The sequence below is a fragment of the Heptranchias perlo genome, chromosome 38 (genome assembly GCF_035084215.1).
Source record: "Heptranchias perlo isolate sHepPer1 chromosome 38, sHepPer1.hap1, whole genome shotgun sequence".
Lineage (NCBI taxonomy): Eukaryota > Metazoa > Chordata > Chondrichthyes > Hexanchiformes > Hexanchidae > Heptranchias > Heptranchias perlo.
Window position 1 is genome coordinate 8,163,317 of NC_090362.1, and position 19,705 is coordinate 8,183,021.

Below are 19,705 nucleotides of genomic sequence, written 5' to 3' on the forward strand. Positions count from 1 at the left end.
ATAAATTGGGGTGTATAGCTAATAATGTGGAGGACTTCACCAAAGTACAGGCAGACATAAATCGGCTTGCAGAATGGGCGGATAAATGGAAAATGAAATTCAATATAGCTAAGCTCTGGAACTCCCTCCTTAAACTTCACCGCCTCTCTACCTCTCTCTCCTCCTTTAAGACGCTCCTTAAAACCTACCTTTTTGACCACCTTGGTCACCTGTCCTAATATGTGGCTCAGTGTCAAATTTTGTTTGATAACGCTCCTGTGAAGCACATAGGGAATTTTTACTACGTTAAAGGCGCTATATAAATGCAGCTTGTTGTTGTTGTTATTGAGGTGGTTTATTTTGGTCATATGAATGAGGAGGCCACTTATTCCTTGGAAGGTAAGAAAGCAAATGGGGTAGAGGAGCAAAGAGACCTGGGGATACAGAAACATGAATGACTAAAAGTAGCAACACAAGTTGATAAGACCATTAAGAGTGCAAAGTACTGGGGATCACTTCTTGAGGAATAACAACAACTTGCATTTATATAGTGTTTTTAACATAGTAAAACACCCCATGGTGCTTAATATGAGAATACAAAAGCAGGAAGGTAATGTTAAATTTATATAAAACATTGGTTAGATCACACGTGGAGCACTGTGTGCAGTTCTAGTCTCTATACTACCAAGAGGCTATTGAAGGACTGGAGAAAGAGCAGAAAAGGTTTACAAGTTTTCAGAATTGAGAGGATGCAACTATCAGGAAAGATTGATCAGACTGGGACTCTTCTCTGGAGAAGATAAGCCTTAGAAGAGACCTGATCGAGATCTTTAAAATTATGAAGGGTTTCAATAGAGTGGATGTGGAGAAACTATATCCACTTGGGTGAGTCCAGGACAAAGAGCATAAATATAAGACAGCCACTAACAGATCAAATAAAGAATTTAGGAGGAATGCCTTCACAAAGAGAGTGCTGAGAATGTGGAACTCGCTGCCACATGAGTGGTTAAAGCAAATAGCATTGCTGCATTTATGATTTAGTTTTTCTATTAGATGTGCCCCTCTAAAAAGGGGCACTTTTGTTAGGTTTTTTTTTTGTATGTTTTATGCAAAGGCACAGCAGGAGTCTGCAGTGCAGGTAATCCGAGGGTGTTTCAGGCAGTGCGTTAGCCACCCTGCCGCTGGGGTCCTTATAGAGCTGCTCCCAGTCGCCTTCGCCCTCTTCTAGCTGCTGGAATCCAAGATGGTGGGTCTGGGCGGACCGGGGCTGGGGGGGACAATCTGCCGCCATCCGCCTGGCAATCGGGCACCAAAGCTTCCCACACCGGCCCACGCACATTTATAACTCGTCCGGCCAACTTTATCCGCCGATATTACTGGAAAAAGCGGATAAAGAAGGAGGCGATGTGCCCGGAGTCGGCCGGGGCCTATCCCTGGGCTGTGACTCCTCGCTGTGGGGGTTTAATGTAACCGGGTTCTTGTTTAATTGTGTGGGGGGGGGGGGTGCAGGGGAAGAGGAGAAGCTTGAAATTTAGGACGGGGCATTTGTGAGACGAGGCCTCGGGCTTTCCCGGATGCCGTCCGGCCTGGGTTGCGGCGCTGCCCGATCCCCGGGCTCTTGCGTTCCGGCTGAGTAAAAGCTTCTTGTTGGAAAGTCTTCATTTGGTCCCGGGCGGATGGGGAGCTGAGGCTGGGACAGTAACTGCGGAGAGGACGGTCTGAGAGCAGCTTGAACCCAAATGTTCATTCAGTTATTTATTTAAACTGGGATTGTTCTCCTTGGAGAAGGTTAGGGGGAGACTTAATAGAGGTGCTCAGAATTATGAGGGGGTTTTGATAGGGTAGATGGGGAGAAACTGTTTCCACTGGCAGAAGGGTCAGTGACTGGAGGATGCAGATTTTAGATAATTGGCAAAAGAACCAGAGGGGAGATGAGAAAAGGACAAATTTGCAGGGCTATGGGGAAAAGGCAGGGGAGTGGAAGTAACTGGATAGCTCTTTCAAAGAGCAGGCATGATGTTGCCTGTGCTGTATGATTCTGTGTAATAGTTTGGGTTTATGGATCTCAATTTAATCTTAGTTGCCCAGAGTGTCTACAGTACTCCATCCTTTTGCTGCATTAAAAAGGTGTTCAGTGTTAAAATTGGTGTACAGTAGATCAGGAAGAATTATGCATTTGGGGTTCTGATGCCCAACTCATTTGATGAAGCCAATAAATGTCCTACCTTTAAATTACAACTGCTCAATAGCTGTTAGTCTGGGGAAAAAAAACCTGCAAATGCTGGAAATCTGAAATAAGTTAGTATGTTTACTCAGCTTGCCTTGAGATGTAAAACCACACCTGTTAGCCCAGAACTGTAATGTAGTTATGTGCAAATGTTACATTAAACAATTGATTCCTTGAAAGGTTATGACTACATGGCCTGTTTTAAGTGCTGACCTTTGGTTCCCCCTTGGATTAAAAGGGTTGTAGAGGATGCTTTTTATAACTGTACGCGTTTCTGTCTGGCCAGGGTCGTGTCAGGACTAAGACGGTCAAGAAAGCCGCTCGAGTGATAATTGAGAAATACTACACCCGCCTCGGCAACGACTTCCACACAAACAAAAGGGTTTGCGAGGAGATCGCCATCATCCCCAGCAAGAAACTCCGGAACAAGATTGCAGGGTAAGAAGTGAGATGCTTTTATTAATTCTATCTCGCCAATGTTCTCCCTCCCCATACGCTCCTGGGAAGTGGGTTAATTCCTAGCTGGATCTAATTGAATGACGGAACAGGCTCGAGAGTCTGAATGGCCTCCTTCTGTTCCATGGCTATAGTTCCACGGGTGCCCTCTAATAATTTGCACATAATGGCTGTTACTCGTATGCGCCTTGGTAGTGAATGTTGGCAAACTATTCACCTGTGGGCCACACATCAGGTGGAGGGGTGTGGGTGGCAGGGAAAGAGATAAAATTTGATCCTATTCTCTTCTTCACCTGACTTCTAAATGTGCGTGATTCTCCCCCCATTGGGTGGGGGGTGTGTGAGAGAGATTTGAGGCCAGTTGTCACACCATCATTTTCTATCCTGTTGAGATGAGCTAACTCAAAACGAGCCAGTGATCGTACATGGGACTTCCTCGTTCTTTGATTGAACCTCGCCGCTAGAATTGAGGGCATCGATTTCCTTTTTGTGGTCTCCCTGTCCTTGCTCTGTCACGGCTGTGACTATGTCTCTCAGTGGCTCTGCTCATCGTGTTGCCCAATCTTATTTGAACATTGGATGTATTAGTGGGTCCTGTGTGCTTGTCCGAATCCCCATTTAATGATCCCTCCTGTTATATCAATATATACAAGGAGAAATAAGGGGGTCTTGCTACCCCTACAGGAGGAATAAGTTGAGTGGAATCAGTTTGGTTTCTCTGCAGCATCCATCCCCAGTGGTTATGGGGAACCTTGCAGTATCTTAATGATATTTGAGGAATTTTCACCATCGATTGATGAGATTTAAATTATTAACACAGGTAAAAACCAAGAATGCGAGTTTGAAAAATCTGTAATTTAAAAGTGCTGTTAACACTAATGACTGAACTGAAAGCTAAGTTGAAATATCCTCTAATTATAATTATACTGTCTTGTTTGGAACCTGTTTTAGAACCGCTCTGTAGTTTGTTGCTGCCTAGTACTGTGCAGGTATAGCAGTTGACTACAGTAGGATTTACAATGTACAATAATTGGTGTCTGTAATTTATCTAGATACGTGACACACTTAATGAAGCGTATCCAGCGTGGGCCTGTGAGAGGCATCTCCATCAAACTGCAGGAAGAGGAGCGAGAGAGGAGGGACAACTATGTCCCAGAGGTGGGTTTATCTTCAGTCGAGTTCACTCACTGGTTTATTCATTGAGTTCTATCTGATGCTGCATCTGTGTACTTGCTTGGGTACACTCAGAACGTGGGTTTTGTATTTAAGTAACAAGATTGGGATGCTTGAAGTCTTCAGGCAAAATACTGCAACTGACCTGTAAATTACCAGGATAGTGTTCAAGATTTATATTCATTTGGGATAAGGTGAATCATTCTGCACTTTGATCGTTAGATTCAGGTGTTGAAGGACCTTCAGCCCAATTTGAGTTTTTCCTTCCAGAATACCAGCCCTGCTCTCTTGCCATGACATCTAGCTGTTTCTTTAGCAAGTGAGTTGTAGCATGGAGAGTAAATGAGACTGCGTGCTGCTTTGAGGCCTTTTTGGGTGTCGGGGCGCAGACCATCAAATTGCCGCGCGCTCCTCCATTTCTGTGGTCACTTTTGGCCGTCACCTCCTTATCACAATTCAAGGTTGGTCAGTTGACGCTGGCTGTTCCCAGTCTGTTGGAAGCTCCCTAGTGATCAGATTGACTGTCGATGCTCCCTTGTTTCAGGCCTATGTTGAGCTGGTGTTGGCTTGTTGGTAAAGTACACACAAACTCCACAAAGATGAGCAGGTACCATATCAACATGACTGAATATCTGAGCCCAAATATTTACTCCGCGCTTGTCTCAAAATCATATGATACGTATCTCGCCTTTTTTTGGAATTATGCAGAGCTAAGTTTCCCAGCCCTGTAGACTGTTCGAGTACAGGCAGTGTCCATATCATCTGTATTTTGTGGTACCTGGAATAGCAAAACACAGCACCACTCAATTACAAGTCCAAATAGGAAACGTTGATTAGATCTTTAGCTCTCTTACCGGAATTTTTGATGCTGACGGCCATTGCAGCTCGATCCCCACTTCACATCTTGGCTCGATGTTTGTTATATCTCGAGCAATCCTGATATCCCCCCACACCGCGGATCTCTGCAAAATTCTTAATAGCAACTTGTTCACCGCCCACGCTTACTATTTATGTCGAACTGTTAAGTCCTAGAAATAATACCTGCTCATTTTTGCCTTTGGACATTGTGCCTAATACATTCATGATTTGTAATTAACAAACTAAATGTTGCAGTTTTAGTATTGACAACTTTATTGGCCTGATTGCGCCCCATGTTTACCTACTTTCTTGTCCAAATGATCACCGAATATGGAAATATAGATTGTTTTTAATGATGAAACTTTGCATTCACCTTGAGCAGTGGTTCTGAGCCTGTATGTAATTGGTTAAAGTCTAGCTGGGTTTAGCTCCTTCAGTTGAGATCCTAACAGTGGCTAAAGCTGTGATCGATTTTAGGTCGTACCTGGTAGTTTCCTGGGATGGTATGATGATTGGAATAGGGCTTTGGTGCCTCCAGTGAATGAGGTTACTTTTAAAACCAGGTTTCCTCGAAGAAAGAAGTATTTGTATAGTGCCTTTCACAGCATTTACATTCAATAGCTCACTCTTGTAATGCTGCTACTGTTCTGTAGGCAAATGTGGCAGCTACTTAGTGCATAGAAAGATCCCACAAACTAGATATGAATGACTAGATATTCTGTTTGTGGTTGTATTAGTTGAGGGAGTGAATGTTGGCCAGGAGAACATCCCTGTTCTCGTATAGTGCCATGGGATCTTTTACACCCCATCTGAGCTGGCAGTTGGGGCTTTGGTTTAATGTCATCCAAAAGACTGAACCGGAGTGCTGGCCTCGACTGTGTGCTCAAGTCCACAGTGGCGCCTGAGCCCACGCACGGTGTGCAGGGCGAGTGCTACCAGCCGAGCCAGTCTGACTCTTTGAGGAATAATTTGAAAAGAATGTGTCCCTTGGTGTGACTGGGAGAAATGGCTGGTCCGTTTCCTGATTTGTTTCTGCGGCTGTTTTTTTCAGGTCTCTGCTCTGGATCAGGAGATGATTGAGGTGGACCCAGACACCAAGGAAATGCTGAAGCTGTTGGTGAGTAATGGGATGTTGCTGCTTCCCCACGCTAAGAATTTGTCATTTGTCTATTTTCGGTGACCCACAACCCGTCCAGATGATGTGGCGTGCTGATGTGCCAACTGCTGCATCAGTTTTGTGGAGTTAGTTCCGTGTCTGATCTACCACATGTGCAGGTGAAGTGTCCTCTGAAAGAAAGGAGCAGAAGACAAGTCAGACCAGTGGTTGAAGCTGGGGAAGGACACCTGTTCTCGCAACATGGGAGGGTAGAGAGGGAGGAAGTAACCGTAAACCCTCAGTGTGATATCCCACTTAATATGATGTGCCTTGCAGAGTAGCTGACTTCTATTAGGATTTGGGGTCTCGTTCAAGGAAGATTAGATATATTTTATGAATTTACATATTAAACCCAGGGTGCTCTCTTCACGTTATCTTGCTTTTGCTATGTGACTATTTATTTAGAACGCGCTCACTGGGAATAGACAAAACAAAACCATACTGGTTCAGCAAGTTTATGACTTCTACTATTTGTTTACCAATAAACCCTCTTGGATGGTGAAAGGGAAGTTGAATAGTCCATACAGTAGTCGTGAAGTTTTGGTGTATCTACAATCCCAGTGCTACACTGATGCTTGCACACTCAGAATGGATCCTGCATTTCACAGCTCTTACACATGCAGAACATAAAGTCTTTGTGTCGCTCTCACCAAATTTTCAAAAAGGTGGGAGTGAAATTGTAAGTAAGGAAAAGGGCCGAGTTACTATGTGCATAGCCATAATAGTTTACAGTGATGAATAGAGCATTCTGCTTCAGTCGGGCAACACTGGGAGATTATGGTATCGTGGGAGTCCATCAATGAGCATTAATCTTTGGGGAGCAGCTTGCAGTCTCCTTCGCTACAGTAGCGTGACTCTTCAGGATGGTAAGATGTTTTTAGAAAAGTTTCTGTTCAGGACTTAGCTTCTTTCTCTGCCACTTACCCCCCATCTCTTTTTAGCCATTCCTCCTACTAAGCTGAACGTAATTTACGACATTCTGTCCCACCTGAAGTGAAGTTTAAAATCTATTGCTTTCTTGTCTTTGATAGTCTTTCCCTCCTCTCATTACTACCTGCATGAACTTATCCTGACCTTGTTGAAGGGTGATTTTTTTTTCAGATTAGGCACATTGGCATTCCTGGCCATATTTATGAGCCTCATTCTGGGGTGTTGCGCAGCAGAGAGCTGGTGGCCCAGTATCCATCCCATCCTGGGATGGAGTCCAGATACGCAGTGAAGTGGGCTAGGTTTGGTCAAGATTCTAATGAATGGCTTGATTCTTCTAATCCTATGATCCCAGTTTTGATGGATGTTCATGACTCCTGCACTCCATTGGGGTTGTGCATTGAGCTCCTGGTGGATTCCACATCTACACTAGAGCTTGGGCGATACGATAAACTCAGTATAAATATGACTTGGCTCTCCGCTTACTTCATTTGGATGGGAACGTAACAAGTTCCCACTGTTCACTCTTGTGGGGGGCGACATGTCCTGTGGCAGCACTGGGTAGAATGTCTTACTCCAAAGTAGGGGACCCAGCCTGTTTTTAACTTGTAGTGACTTTAATTAGTTTTACGCAGTGTGGGAAGGTTCATTAATGTTTTAAATTGAATTGATGCATCATCTTGTGTAAATAAAAGATAAATTAGTCATGGTAAGTGTTGAAGTACTATTCGAGGTTTGAACATTGTGTATAGCCTTGTTGATGTTTTATGCCTGGACTGCAGGCAATGCCTGTTGATGCTTTACTTCCTTCTGTGGCCGGATCCTGTTCCACAAGATTTACTATCTCGTCTCATCCCCACTCCCTTAAATGGAGGCATTCCCTGTGTCATGTAACTTGTCCATCAAGGATCTGTCACATTGCAGTGGAGTCCGGGGCTGTCCTTTCAGAATTTGGGGGTTAATTTGCTGTCCTGCAGGTGTACTTAACCCCTAGTTTGCTGCAGCTGAGTTCTCAACTGGGCAAATCGTGGTGTTGATGCCACAGACAAGAGAACTCATGCTGCAAAAGTGCTTTTTTTGGATTTGTTTACATTATGTTAAAACATCACATTTAATCCTGGGCTATAACTGCACAATAGTTTTTGGAACCTATTTTCAGTCAATCAAGGACCGGATGTTTTTAGGTTGCTGCCACCTCAAATGGATGGTGGAAAGTAGGATGATGACAGCTAAGCGTGAGATGCAAACTTGCCACTGACCTCGGGTGTCTTGGAATTCCCTGGGACCCGTGGACTGGACTGAGTTAATTGGAGTTTTGAGTTCATTCTAGATGCTGTAACTTGCCTATTTTGTAACTGTTCACTAGCAGGACAGTTAATTGAATTCAAGCCCCTGCCATATAACATTGTTGGCTGCAAAATCCCTTCAAGACTGTCGTACTGGTCTAGCTTGCAGTATTTGTTACTAAACTAACCTGTTGTACGGTTCTGTGGATTTTGTCTGCCTTGCATTTAATGTATTTTGCCCCCTCTTTTGCAGGACTTTGGCAGCTTGTCCAATCTGCAGGTCACACAGCCTTCAGTAGGAATGGCCTTCAGGACCCCAAGAATCTAAAATTATTTGTACAACATTGCTCTAATAAAAAAAGACAAAAGGAATTTGCTGGGTTGTGTGTCATTATTTGTTCCATTGTATCGAATGTCTGCAATTTCCTCCTCTTCGCTCCAGTTTGGAGACAGCCTAGGTGACCCATTTGTATTCCTGTGAAATAGTTGCTGGGGCTTCTCTAGGATTGACGTGAAATGGTGTAATGTGAATGCTAAATGTTTCAGTCGGTAAGTTACCGTAACCTCTGATTTCTAAATCTAACTATCATACTGGGGGAGATGACATTTCTTTTATGCATCAGTCAGGTTATTGTTGCTTCGTAACTGGGGAATGTTGAACGAGATTCCTGCACTAAGCTGCAGTGTGGATTGCAAATTAATGCAACGTGGATTTAAACTTTGTATGTGGCCCCTCTGGTGCCATGGAACACAACTATGTGGCTCATGGAACCAAAAGCTGGGACAGCTCTGTCTTACGTAATGAGGTTGGAAAGGTTTGTACAGCAAGTATTTTAACAACTGGTGAGCTCATCCATCCCAACAGTGACGGAGATTGCTCAAGCGGAGGTGAGGTGATGGGATCTGAACTGGTGCATTACAAGACTGCTTCTTGAGACAATGTCATGGACTCCATTAGGGGGCGCTCATGTCTAGACTTGGTATAAGCAATCAGAATGACATTTACAATTTAGAAGCAATGGAGCTTGTGGTGATGAGTGACCATAAGAAAGATTTGCATTTATATAGCACCTTTCACGACCACAGGATGTCCCAAACGCTTTACAGCCAATGAAGTACTTTTGAAGTGTAGTCACTTGTAGGAAACGGCATCCAAATTGCGCAGAGCAAGGTTCCACAAACATCAATGTGGTCGTGACCAGACAATCTGTTTTAGTGATGTTGGTTGAAGGATAAATATTGGCCAGGACACCAGGAAGAACTCCCCTGCTCTTCAAAATAGTGCCGTGGGATCTTTTGTGTCCACCTGAGAGGCCTTGGTTTAAAGTCTCATCCAATATGATCAAATTTTGGATTGGCAATTGGTGCAGCAAGGACCAGGAAATCATTATTTCCATTACTTGAGTGAGATGATCTGTTTATATCATCCATCAATCACTTCACTGATGCTTCCTAATTTATCATAAAACACTTAAATTACCCTGGTTACTTTGTTTAATTCATTCCATACAGACTGGAACTGAATTTAGTCTATCACAAAACCTGGTTTCAACCAAGCCCAGATTATTTGTGCTTGTCAGGCAAATTAGAGTTTCATGTACAGCTTTGACTGAACTTTCCCACCTTTATAAACTGGGGACGGCAATGTGAGTGATGACAAACTAGTCCCACTGCTCGAACTAAAATTAAAGAGGAGGTATGGTTATAACATGATTTTAAATAAAGATTGTGAGGTAAATGAGGAAAGCAAGGATATTAAAAATAACAAGTATTGTACAAATAAATTATAAGCAGACCACACAGATTTCACAAAGGACAAACCTGAGATGAGTTCTTTGAAGAGGTGGCAGATACTGTGGATGGAGGAAATTCAGATGAGTGATTTTCTAAAATAAAAACAAAATGCTGGAAACACTCAGCTGGTCAGGCAGTATCTGTGGAGAGAGAAACAGTTAATGTTTAAAGTCGATGACTTTTCATCAGAACTAATTTTTCTAAGTTGGTCTCACTACTGTATTATACAGTCCATTTCTAATCCCCATCCCTTCACCTTGAGAGATGGTCCATTATACTGGGCTGCACTTCTACAAGTGTTCACAGCCCTCTGGTTCTTTAACCAAGTGGCCGTTCTTGATCTTGGAGATTAGACAGTGATTGTCGGCAGGCTATTTGAGACAAGGCATCACAGCCAAAAGTTTACATAAGCTCTTTCCAGCTGGGGATGAACAATAGCGATTAGACCTTGGAATCCTTGTGATTCCCTGCCCCTTTCCCCACTGGCTCTGGGGTGCTAATGCCAATTGGAGTACTCCCAATGCACTTTGGGGGTACACTCAGCGCAAATTGAATCCAACCCCCTGGTTCTGTATTTTCTATGCACATGGTCCAGCAGGAGAATCCCATATTATAGTTATGTGGAGCTGATGGTGGTTCATACTGGGCTGTGCAGGGACCTTACATGGAGCTCTCCTTGATAGTTCACCAAGTAAATGCACAGTTATCGGGCGTGCTGAACGCATACAGAGCAGGAACGTCCCAGCTTCGATCCGTGGGCTGTGCTGAGTTACCTGATCTTGATTGGGATGATGATCGAGGTGCTAGTCATTCTCAACGCCCCTGGTCATTGTCGTCTTTCTCTTCCGTGGCATCTGAGACAGCCCATTTCTTCCACCATCCAGCAGTTTGTGCTCTGGGTTGTTTCCATAACAAATTCCCTTTTTGTTTTAATAGGTCGTTAGCCTGACTCACAGGTCCATATCAGAAGAACTGGCTAGTGGGGTTGGTGTTTCTGAAGCTGAGTTGCCCTCAGCGCTTGTGCTGCGTTTGTGTTTGCCCTCAGTGTCTGTTCTGTAGCTGCGGGTTTGAAGTTGTGTGAAAGCTGGCTGGGAGAGAGGGAGGTTTATTTTGTCAGTCGCTTCTGGCAGAAGAGCTTTGCTTCACCAAATAATAAGGGCGTGACCCCAGCGCCAGGAACTGCTTGCACAATTTCTTTAGGAGGAGACTGAGTTACTGGGACCTGTTTATAGTAACCACCTCCACAGAGACAACTCAGTCAGTCCCATTAAAGCCTCCCCACCCTGGGACTGGAGTGGGTGTACAGGACCTGGTCTGTGAGCACAGCAGTGTGGTGAGTTGCACTAGTTCGATTTGTCATTAAAGTATAATTTACCCATTGATGACCAAGGGATCAATTTGTTTTCCAAAGTAAAATATGAAAGGGCGGTGGAAGTAGCTTCAATAGTAACTTTCAAAAGGGAATTGGATAAATACTTGAAAAGGAAACATTTGCAGGGCTACGGAGAAAAAGCAGAGGAGTGGGATTAATTGGATAGCTCTTTCAAAGAGCCGCCAAAGGTACAATGAGCCAAATGGTCTCCTGTACTGTATGATTCTATGTACAGGGTGACTTGTCTGTGACTGATGAATCCAGTCATCCTTGAATTAAATGTAAAAACAAATAATGACACGAGCTACTTACACAGATCTCATCTGAATTATTCAGTATATTCAATGTTCTTAGATGATTTCAGAATTAATGAGAGGCTTTTAAATCATCTCACGTTGATCTTTCTGTTCGCTTTAATGGCCAAAATATAATTTTGCTGGTATGAATTAATAGTTCCGGTCGTCATGTATGAAATTTTCACTCACCCACAGCATTAAGTGGGCTTGTAGTTTGTGTGTACTGGAGGATATTGCCAAGAGGAAATGTTCTGTATCCTGCCTATGTAAAAGTTAACTTTGATATAATGTCTTGCGAATGTGATTATGCATGTTTATTGTGTATAATACCTTCTTAGCTCATGTATCTCTGTTAACTCTCAACCGAATAGGACAATACTTTAACTGAAAGGCAGGGGAATGGGACTAAGTAGCGAGCTCTTTCAGAGAGCCAGCACAGCTGAAATGGGCCAAATGGCCTCTTCCAGTGCTGCAGAATGATTCTATGGAATGTTTTTCTTCATGTGCATCTCATATTTTCATGACCACTTGACCCAAGAGAGATTTTTGGCTTAAGCTTTGAAATGTTTTTGAACTGAAGTCACATTCAGGATTCTAAAGTTTAATTCACAAAGGTCTAGCATCCTTTCTGTTAGAAATAAAGGTTTGCATTTAAATTGCTCCTTTCAAGACCTCAAGATGTCCCAAAGCACTGTACAACCAATGAAGTACTTTTGAAGTGCAGTCACTGATGTAATATAGGAAACACAGCAGCCAATTTGTGCACAGCAAGATCCCACAAACACTCGCTCAGTGCTGCACTGGAGTGTCAGCCTAGATTATGTGCTCAAATCTCAGGAGTTGGAGCTTGAACTCACAAGCTTCTGACTCAGAGGCGAGAGTGCTACCACTGAGCCACACTTGTATCTTGACTGTGGAAGGCAGGCTGGATTCACTGGGACAAAGAAGAGATCGATATGTTAATGGGTTCTCCTGAAAGTTAATGAGCCTTAGCGAGATGGATTATTGTCACTTTCAGACACTTCCAGTAGGTATTCCTACATGAGGCGCTGGATTCATCCGCACACTGAATGAAGTTGTCTGATTGAGGTACAGATAAAGGGGGAGGCAGGGTAGCCGGTGTAATTGGCGGCCCGACTAGTCAACTCCCTAATTGGTGAGAGGATCAGTGGTCACTTCATGCCCAGCCTCATCTCATTACAGTGTGAATCATCTGCCTTTGGGACGATTGGAGAAATGCACACAGAGGCAGCTGTGAGATCATCTAGTTCATACAACAAGAGGGGTATCATTCTTATGGCTAGATACTGGGCAAGAAAGGTAAACTCCTGTTCACAAGGGACACGGCATCTGCTTATGGGAGAGACTGGTGAAGCTGAACCCAAAGGAATACTGAGAGCAGATCCGACATTTGTATTTTTAAAGGTAAAGGCAGGTTACTTTAACTAATTTCAATACTTCTAGTAAAACAGGTGAAGTGACTAGAGGATCAAAAGTGCAATCTCTCTGACCTAGCTTGCGGTCACCCCTCCTAATCTCTCCCTTCCTGGTTTGGCACTCGTTTCCTTGCACCTATTTGTGAATCACCTTGTCCCATGGCAATATGGAAAATCTAATGTAAAAGTGGAGAATTTACAGGAGAGAAAGAGGCCGTTTATCCACCAGGCCTTTGCCAGTTCTAGCACTGCAGCTGAAGCTGCCTCCTTGCACTTCCTCTGTATCTTTTTACGTATGTAAGTTTGCCATTCATGACATTGAGCCGTAATTAACCTTGAACTAATGAATAAAGGAGGTACCCTGCCCAGAAATAACCAGTAACATCAACTTACCTTTCATCTAGCAAAAGTAAAATACTGCGGATGCTCGAAATCTGCAATAAAAACAGAAAATGTTGGAAAGCACTCAGCAGGTCAGGCAGCATCTGTGGAGAGAGAAACCGAGTTAACGTTTCTGGCCGATGACCTTACATCAGAACTCCTGAAACGTTAATGCTGTTTCTCTCTCCGCAGATGCTGCCTGGCCTGCTGAGTGTTTTCCAGCATCTTCTACTTTTACGTAGCACCTTTTGATGTAGGAGAAATGTTCCCCGGTGCTTCACAGACGTGTAATTAGACATCGAACCAAAGAAGGAGATTTTAAGGAGTGTGGGGACGGACTAAAAGCTCTAAACCAAAGGGAAAGATCCAATTACAGTAACAAAAAAACCCCTCCCAGTTTACCCAGTGGTTCAGTTGGTAAGTACATTCTCTAGTGTGGAACTGAACCACAGGATCAGGAAGATCCCAGGACTTGAGCTGCAATCTGTGCTGAATTAGCTGATCGCAGTTGGTGGTAGGGACACTACGGTTGACCCTGGTGTGGAGACAGGAAGAATGGGCCATGGCTCCCCCTCCCGTTGGCTATCCAGAGATCCCCTGCTGGCAGGCGTGGGTGGCAGCTGAGAACGGGATTGGGGAACACTTGGTTGTGACGCTGCACTTGGTTGAAAAAGCCTCCCACGACTCACTGTCTAGGCTCGGTCGGAAATAATGATAAACGTGGACAATGTACCAGAGAGCGGTTGGTGAGGAGAGGTAAGACTTGGAGAGGGTTAAAAAAACAAGTGGCATAGCTGAGGCCTTGGGCTGAGTAGAGGAGGGAAGAGCTATTCTCTCAGCCCTCATTACATAGAATTTACAACACAGAAACAGGCCATATCGGCCCAACAGGTCCATGCCAGTGTTTATGCTCCATTCGAGTCTCCTCCCACCTTACTTCATCTCACCCTGTCAGCATAGCCTTCTATTCCTTTCTCCCTCGTGTACTTATCTAGCTTCCCCTTATTGCCCATCGGGTTTTTGTTTTGTCAAGTTTTGTTTCTCCTTGACCTCTCCTGATGACACTAAACTCTGGCTGGGATGCAGTTCCACAGGCACTGGGCATTGTGGCACCAATGGCAACTTTCCATGTCTGAGCTGAAACAGTATCTGCTCATGTGGGCACCCAGTAGAAAATGGGATACTGGCAGAAGCCATCGAACCCCAGTGATCGATGGAGCAGGACTGTAGGTAAATGTTACTTGTTCTAACAATAAGGGAATTATCAGATAAAACATTGAGAATGAAACTTTTTTCTAAAATAAAATGCATTGCTGCCCTGCCCTAATCATTCATAGAATCTTACAGCACAGATGGAGGCCATTCATCCCATTGTGCCTGTGCTGGCTCTTTGAAAGAGCTATCCAATCAGTCCCACTCCCCTGCTATTTCTCCATAGCCCTGCAAATTTTTCCTTTTCAATTATATATCCAATTTGCCTTCTGTATCAAAGGAGTAGCAGGTGACCTTGTGTCCACATTGGTACTCTAGAACTGGCCCCAGAGGGTGTATAAGAGCAATCCCCAGTGTCTCTTCCTCTATTGTCTCATCCTTGTTTATAAGGGGAGCACTTAGGGTTGATCTTGACCTTGCGCGACAGTAAAACGGGTGATAGTGAGTCGGCAGCCCGTTTAACATCTCTCCATTGAAGTCAATGACAACAAAAATGGGGAGAGATGTAAAACAGGCTGCCAACTCGTTAACACCTGCTTTACACTGTCACGCAAAGTCCAAATCTACCCTTAATGTCATCTTAACACTTGAGAACTTGCTTTGGGGTAAATATACGTTCTATCAGAGGTTGTTGACTGAGCACGCATGCTGACCGTCACTAACTGGGTGTTAATGGTCCTTCCTGACCGACGAGTGCTGACCGTCACTAACTGGGTGTTAATGGTCCTTCCTAACTGACGAGTGCTGACCGTCACTAACTGGGTGTTAATGGTCCTTCCTAACCGACGAGTGCTGACCATCACTAACTGGGTGCTGATGAGATACTGATTACTGATAGATGATGGGCCCTGACAGTTGCTGACATGATGGACGATACTGTCACTAACTGGGCACTGGTGTCTTTTCCTAAACAATGTTGGGTGTTGATTGTGAATGAGTGATAATGGATATTGATTGACCTGTCGTTGACTGGCTGCTGGTGGTCCTACCAGATCAGGACCTATTTTCTGCTGATATCTTTTCTTTTATCCGGACAAGAGACTGTACTGAAGACCCCACTTGAAGTATGGGTTCCCACGGGGCTTTACCAAACACCCCGCCCCTCGAATGCAGACACTGCAGGGAGCTCCGAGACGAGGCCTACCACGTTGTGCCGGACTTGACACCATGGGCCAGGCGAGAGCGTCAGTCCGCAGAGATGAGGGAAGAGCTGGAAAATATCAAGACGAGAGTGAGCAATGTAAGGATGGATGTGAAGGCATCCAATCATTTTCCATGTTTCACAGTAACACTGTCCATTCCTGTTCGATAAATTATGACAACTCATGCTTTTATCTGGTCTAAGCTACATAGATAAACAAAGTTAGCACAAATCTGAGGGATCAATAATTCAATCTGTGACAAATGTTCAGCGAGGACTGATGTAACTGCGCGATGACTACAAATACTTTTGAATAAAGGTCTGCGTCGGGTTCCCATGACAGATCGGCAAGTGCATCCTTTGAGTAGCTGAGTCACGGACTGGGAAGGTTTGATTCCCTGGCCTGCGCTGAGATAGCTGACCTCAAATGAGCTGTCAGGAGGAGTGTTACAATTGACCTCAGTGGTTAAGGAGGAGAAAATTAGGCAGAGCTCCTGGTGCTGATCACAATCTGTTAGAAGTGCCTTTATTGTGTGTGTTGGGTGAGAACAGGACATGGGTCAGGCTGATACTCGCTGCAAGGTCCACACTTGAACATACTGAAGGAAGAGTGAGATAAGACCATCAGGCCCAGCAAGTCCACCCCATCCAGTCAACGGTGCAACCTCGCACACCTGTTATCTCCTGGGAAAGGCAGAAAGACCTGACCCCCTGAGGTAATCGAGCAAACTCCAGGAGCCTCCCATTGCCCATGTCTCATCACAATCTCAACTAACTAGCAACGTACCCCCTATAACTGGGCATGTCCTCTTCTCTCAGGAACATGTTATGTTCCCTTTGAACGGACACACAAAGTGTAATGGAAATCTGGAACTTTCTCCCCCAATAAGCTGTGGATGCTGGGGGTCAATTGAAAATTTCAAAACTGAGATTGATAGATTTTTGTTAAGCAAGGGCAATAAGGGTTATGGAACCAAGGTGGGTAGATGGAATTAAGATAGAGTTCAGACGTGATATAATTGAATGGCAGAATAGGCTTGAGGGGCTGAATGGCCTACTGCTGTTCCTATGTTCCTATGACTGTAGCAACCCCATAATCACCACATGCCTCAGCAGTCTGTTCCAGAGGGCGATGACTCTCTGCAAAAGGCAATGCTTCCTTGCATCTAACCTCATTCTTTGTCAATGGTTATTATGGACACGCTCCCAAGTCCTACCATTCCTATCCATCTCAAGTAATCTTGGACTGTATTTGATCCCCTCAAATTGGCCAACTGGGTGAGGCACCAGTGGGTGACCAACATCCGTGGAACTGAACTCCTTCAAGGAGTCAGCGTCGTCAGGGGAGGAGAGGAGGTGAGAATGTTGGTGGGGAAAGAGCCCTTGTGGCAAAGAGGTTGTCTCATTAACAGAAACTGAAGACACTCACTTAGGAGGAATGGACATTGAAGGGTCTTCCCCAAAGGGTCGCTGGGTGAAGGTGCAGATGCCATTGCCGAACCGTACAGGCCATGTAGGTACCAGCTGCCACCCTTGGTCTGTACCGAGCAGTCCATGTTCTTATCAGTATCCCTGGGCTACACAGGGGAAAAATCAGCCAGGGCTCCTCATCCTGATTACAACCCAGTGACCTCTTGTGGGAAGAGTATGTGTGGAGAGGATGACACTCATGATCTAGTTTCACCATTTGGGTGATAGTCTGTCTGGGCCTGGATTCCAGGAGCAGTCGATGTCCTCAGGACAAGAGAAGATAATTGAGTGATGAATGGGTTGACACTGAAGTATAATATACACGCTCTGCAGCAGAATGTTTTAAGGATTCTTCAATTGCAATAGGTTAACTTGTGGACTAAGAAGCATTTTGATAATAGCTGTTATTCTCACTTCAGGAAACTTTCACCAGGACAGCCCACACCGAACCCGATAGCTAAAGTAGTGACTGTGCGATTGGCCAGTGAAGACACTGCCTTCAGCTGCCTGGGCCCTAAGCTCTGGAATTCCCTCCCTAAACCTCTCCGCCTCTCTACCTCTCTCTCCTTGAAGACGCTCCTTAAATCCTACCTCTTTGACCAAGCTTTTGGTCACCTGTCCTAATATCGCCTCATGTGGCTCAGTGTCAAATTTTGTTTGATAATCGCACCTGTGAAGCCCCTTGGGACGTTTTACTACGTTAAAGGCGCTATATAAATGCAAGTTGTTGTTGTTGTAACATATGATGTAGACGGGACTGTGTGTGATAAAGCTTTAAGCACACAGCCCTGTAACACATGATGTAGAATGTGACTGAAAACACCCCTGATGTTCTCAGTGCTCCCTTGGCGAGAGATGCCTTGGCGAGAGATGTCTGATGGCTTATGGTGTGGTGGAGCCTCCCCCCACATTTATTTGGATGGCGATCTGGTATTGCCTGAATGAATCTAAACGCTCTTCCCCACTAACCATTGATATTTATCAAAATACACCGAGGGGAAAATGTTGGAAGGACTGAGCCCGAATGTGAACAATAAGCTTCTTCTCCTCTGGTATTTTGCTTATTGTCTTCAACACGGCTTAACAACCTCCTCCCAGCTAGGGGTTGCCAACTCTGGCTGGACTTATTCCTGGAGGTTTCATCACATGATCTCCAGACTCCAACTGCTCCCACCATTGGTCGCCCAACACGTCCATCATCGCGGTGCTCCGCCTTCCCACGGCCAATTGGAAAGCGAAAAGACTCTTTATAACCCGATTGGGTTATTTTATCCAATGCCCGATATTTTTATATCTAATAAACAGAAGTGTTCAAAGAAAATGAAAAAAAAACACTTTTTCTTCCAAAGCCCCATGATTTTTTTCCCCGGGTCTTTGCTCGCAGCAGTGTCCTGGAGATTAATCTTTAATCCCTGGAGACTCCAGGCCAATCCTGGAGGGTCGGCAACCCCTACTCCCAGTTGCAGTTAGTCGCTGGCTGGCTTAGTCATTGATTTTACTTGGCCTGGCCCAGCTGCATTCCCGGTTTGGGATGGTCTCTCCCTGACCTGGAATGTCTGAACTTAGGACCCGAAGCAGATTAGAGCAACATTTCCATTTCAGAATCGCGTCGTCCCATTTTTGAACTGGCAACTAAAGTAAACACACTGATGAGTTCTGTTTGTGGCTGAGAAAGATGGATGAATTATCGATTTATTTTCAGACTAAATGAATATTTACTTCCTAGGCCGTTCAAGCATTCGAGCTGGCCAGCAGCCGACTGTGTTTGGAAAGAGCTTATCAGGCCAACGTGGAGTTTGTGGAAGATGTGGTATGTTCTTTATAATTTTAAGAAAATGTTTTTTGTATCACTGAATGTAAACAAGCCAAAGAATTGGAGTGAGATGATATTGGAGGGAGTGGCCACAGTCAATAACTCGGGGCTTGTAGCTGTTGTCATGGATATCGTGGTTAGCCAATTGTAAAACACATTACTAGCAGGTGAATAAGTAGACGAAGCACCATAATAAAGTGTAAACAGATGGATAATATAAAATAGCAAGTCATCAAACAATCCCCTCCTTAACTCATAACATACCACATTCAAACACTTCACTAAGCTCAGAATAGGAGTGTGACAACTAGCATTTAATTAATGAAATAACAGCCAAACGCTAATCATCTTCTGCTCAGGGAGGTTATCCAAACACGAAATTAAATTCATTACTTCAAGAGGGAGTCATTGAAGATTTATTTGTGACTACAATCTGTTCTGTCAGTTTTGTTTTACCAATTTCACCAATCTTTTTACACAAAACCTTTCTCCCCCAATTTTCACTCTCCACCAATAGTCCTGATGTGGAGTTCTTGTATTTTTGACCTGTTATTTTGCCTCTTGTATTCGTTCATTGCAAACTGTCAGGCCAAGTGAGAAGACTGCCTCAGCCATTGCGAACACAAGGCCATTTAGCCTATGGTAGCTGTTTCAGCTCTCGCAAAGCACTATCCCCTCCCTTCCATTGCCCTGTCCTTCCCTCACACCATTTTGGCGCTACGTAAATG

General features: G+C 44.4%; 2 protein-coding genes across 3 annotated transcripts in view; both read left to right on the forward strand.

Moving 5' to 3' along the window:
* The first annotated feature begins 1,126 nt into the window (after positions 1 to 1,126).
* Positions 1,127 to 19,705, forward strand: part of LOC137304707 (small ribosomal subunit protein eS17) — a 135,231-nt gene continuing 116,652 nt past the window's right edge. The window contains exons 1-5 of one of the 2 annotated variants that reach the window (XM_067973383.1): positions 1,127 to 1,225; positions 2,493 to 2,644; positions 3,715 to 3,820; positions 5,745 to 5,810; positions 8,316 to 8,394. In XM_067973383.1, coding sequence (XP_067829484.1) covers positions 1,223 to 1,225; positions 2,493 to 2,644; positions 3,715 to 3,820; positions 5,745 to 5,810; positions 8,316 to 8,390 — 402 coding nt within the window. In that variant the 5' untranslated portion in view covers positions 1,127 to 1,222 and the 3' untranslated portion in view covers positions 8,391 to 8,394. Of the gene's footprint in view, positions 1,226 to 2,492; positions 2,645 to 3,714; positions 3,821 to 5,744; positions 5,811 to 8,315; positions 8,435 to 19,705 lie in introns of those variants that run through there. The other variant, XM_067973382.1, reaches the window with a different exon arrangement.
* The window catches only part of LOC137304576 (uncharacterized), a 55,474-nt gene continuing 51,365 nt past the window's right edge, over positions 15,597 to 19,705 (forward strand). The window contains exons 1-2 of the mRNA XM_067973222.1: positions 15,597 to 15,793; positions 18,891 to 18,974. Coding sequence (XP_067829323.1) covers positions 15,620 to 15,793; positions 18,891 to 18,974 — 258 coding nt within the window. The 5' untranslated portion in view covers positions 15,597 to 15,619. The remainder of the gene's footprint in view (positions 15,794 to 18,890; positions 18,975 to 19,705) is intronic.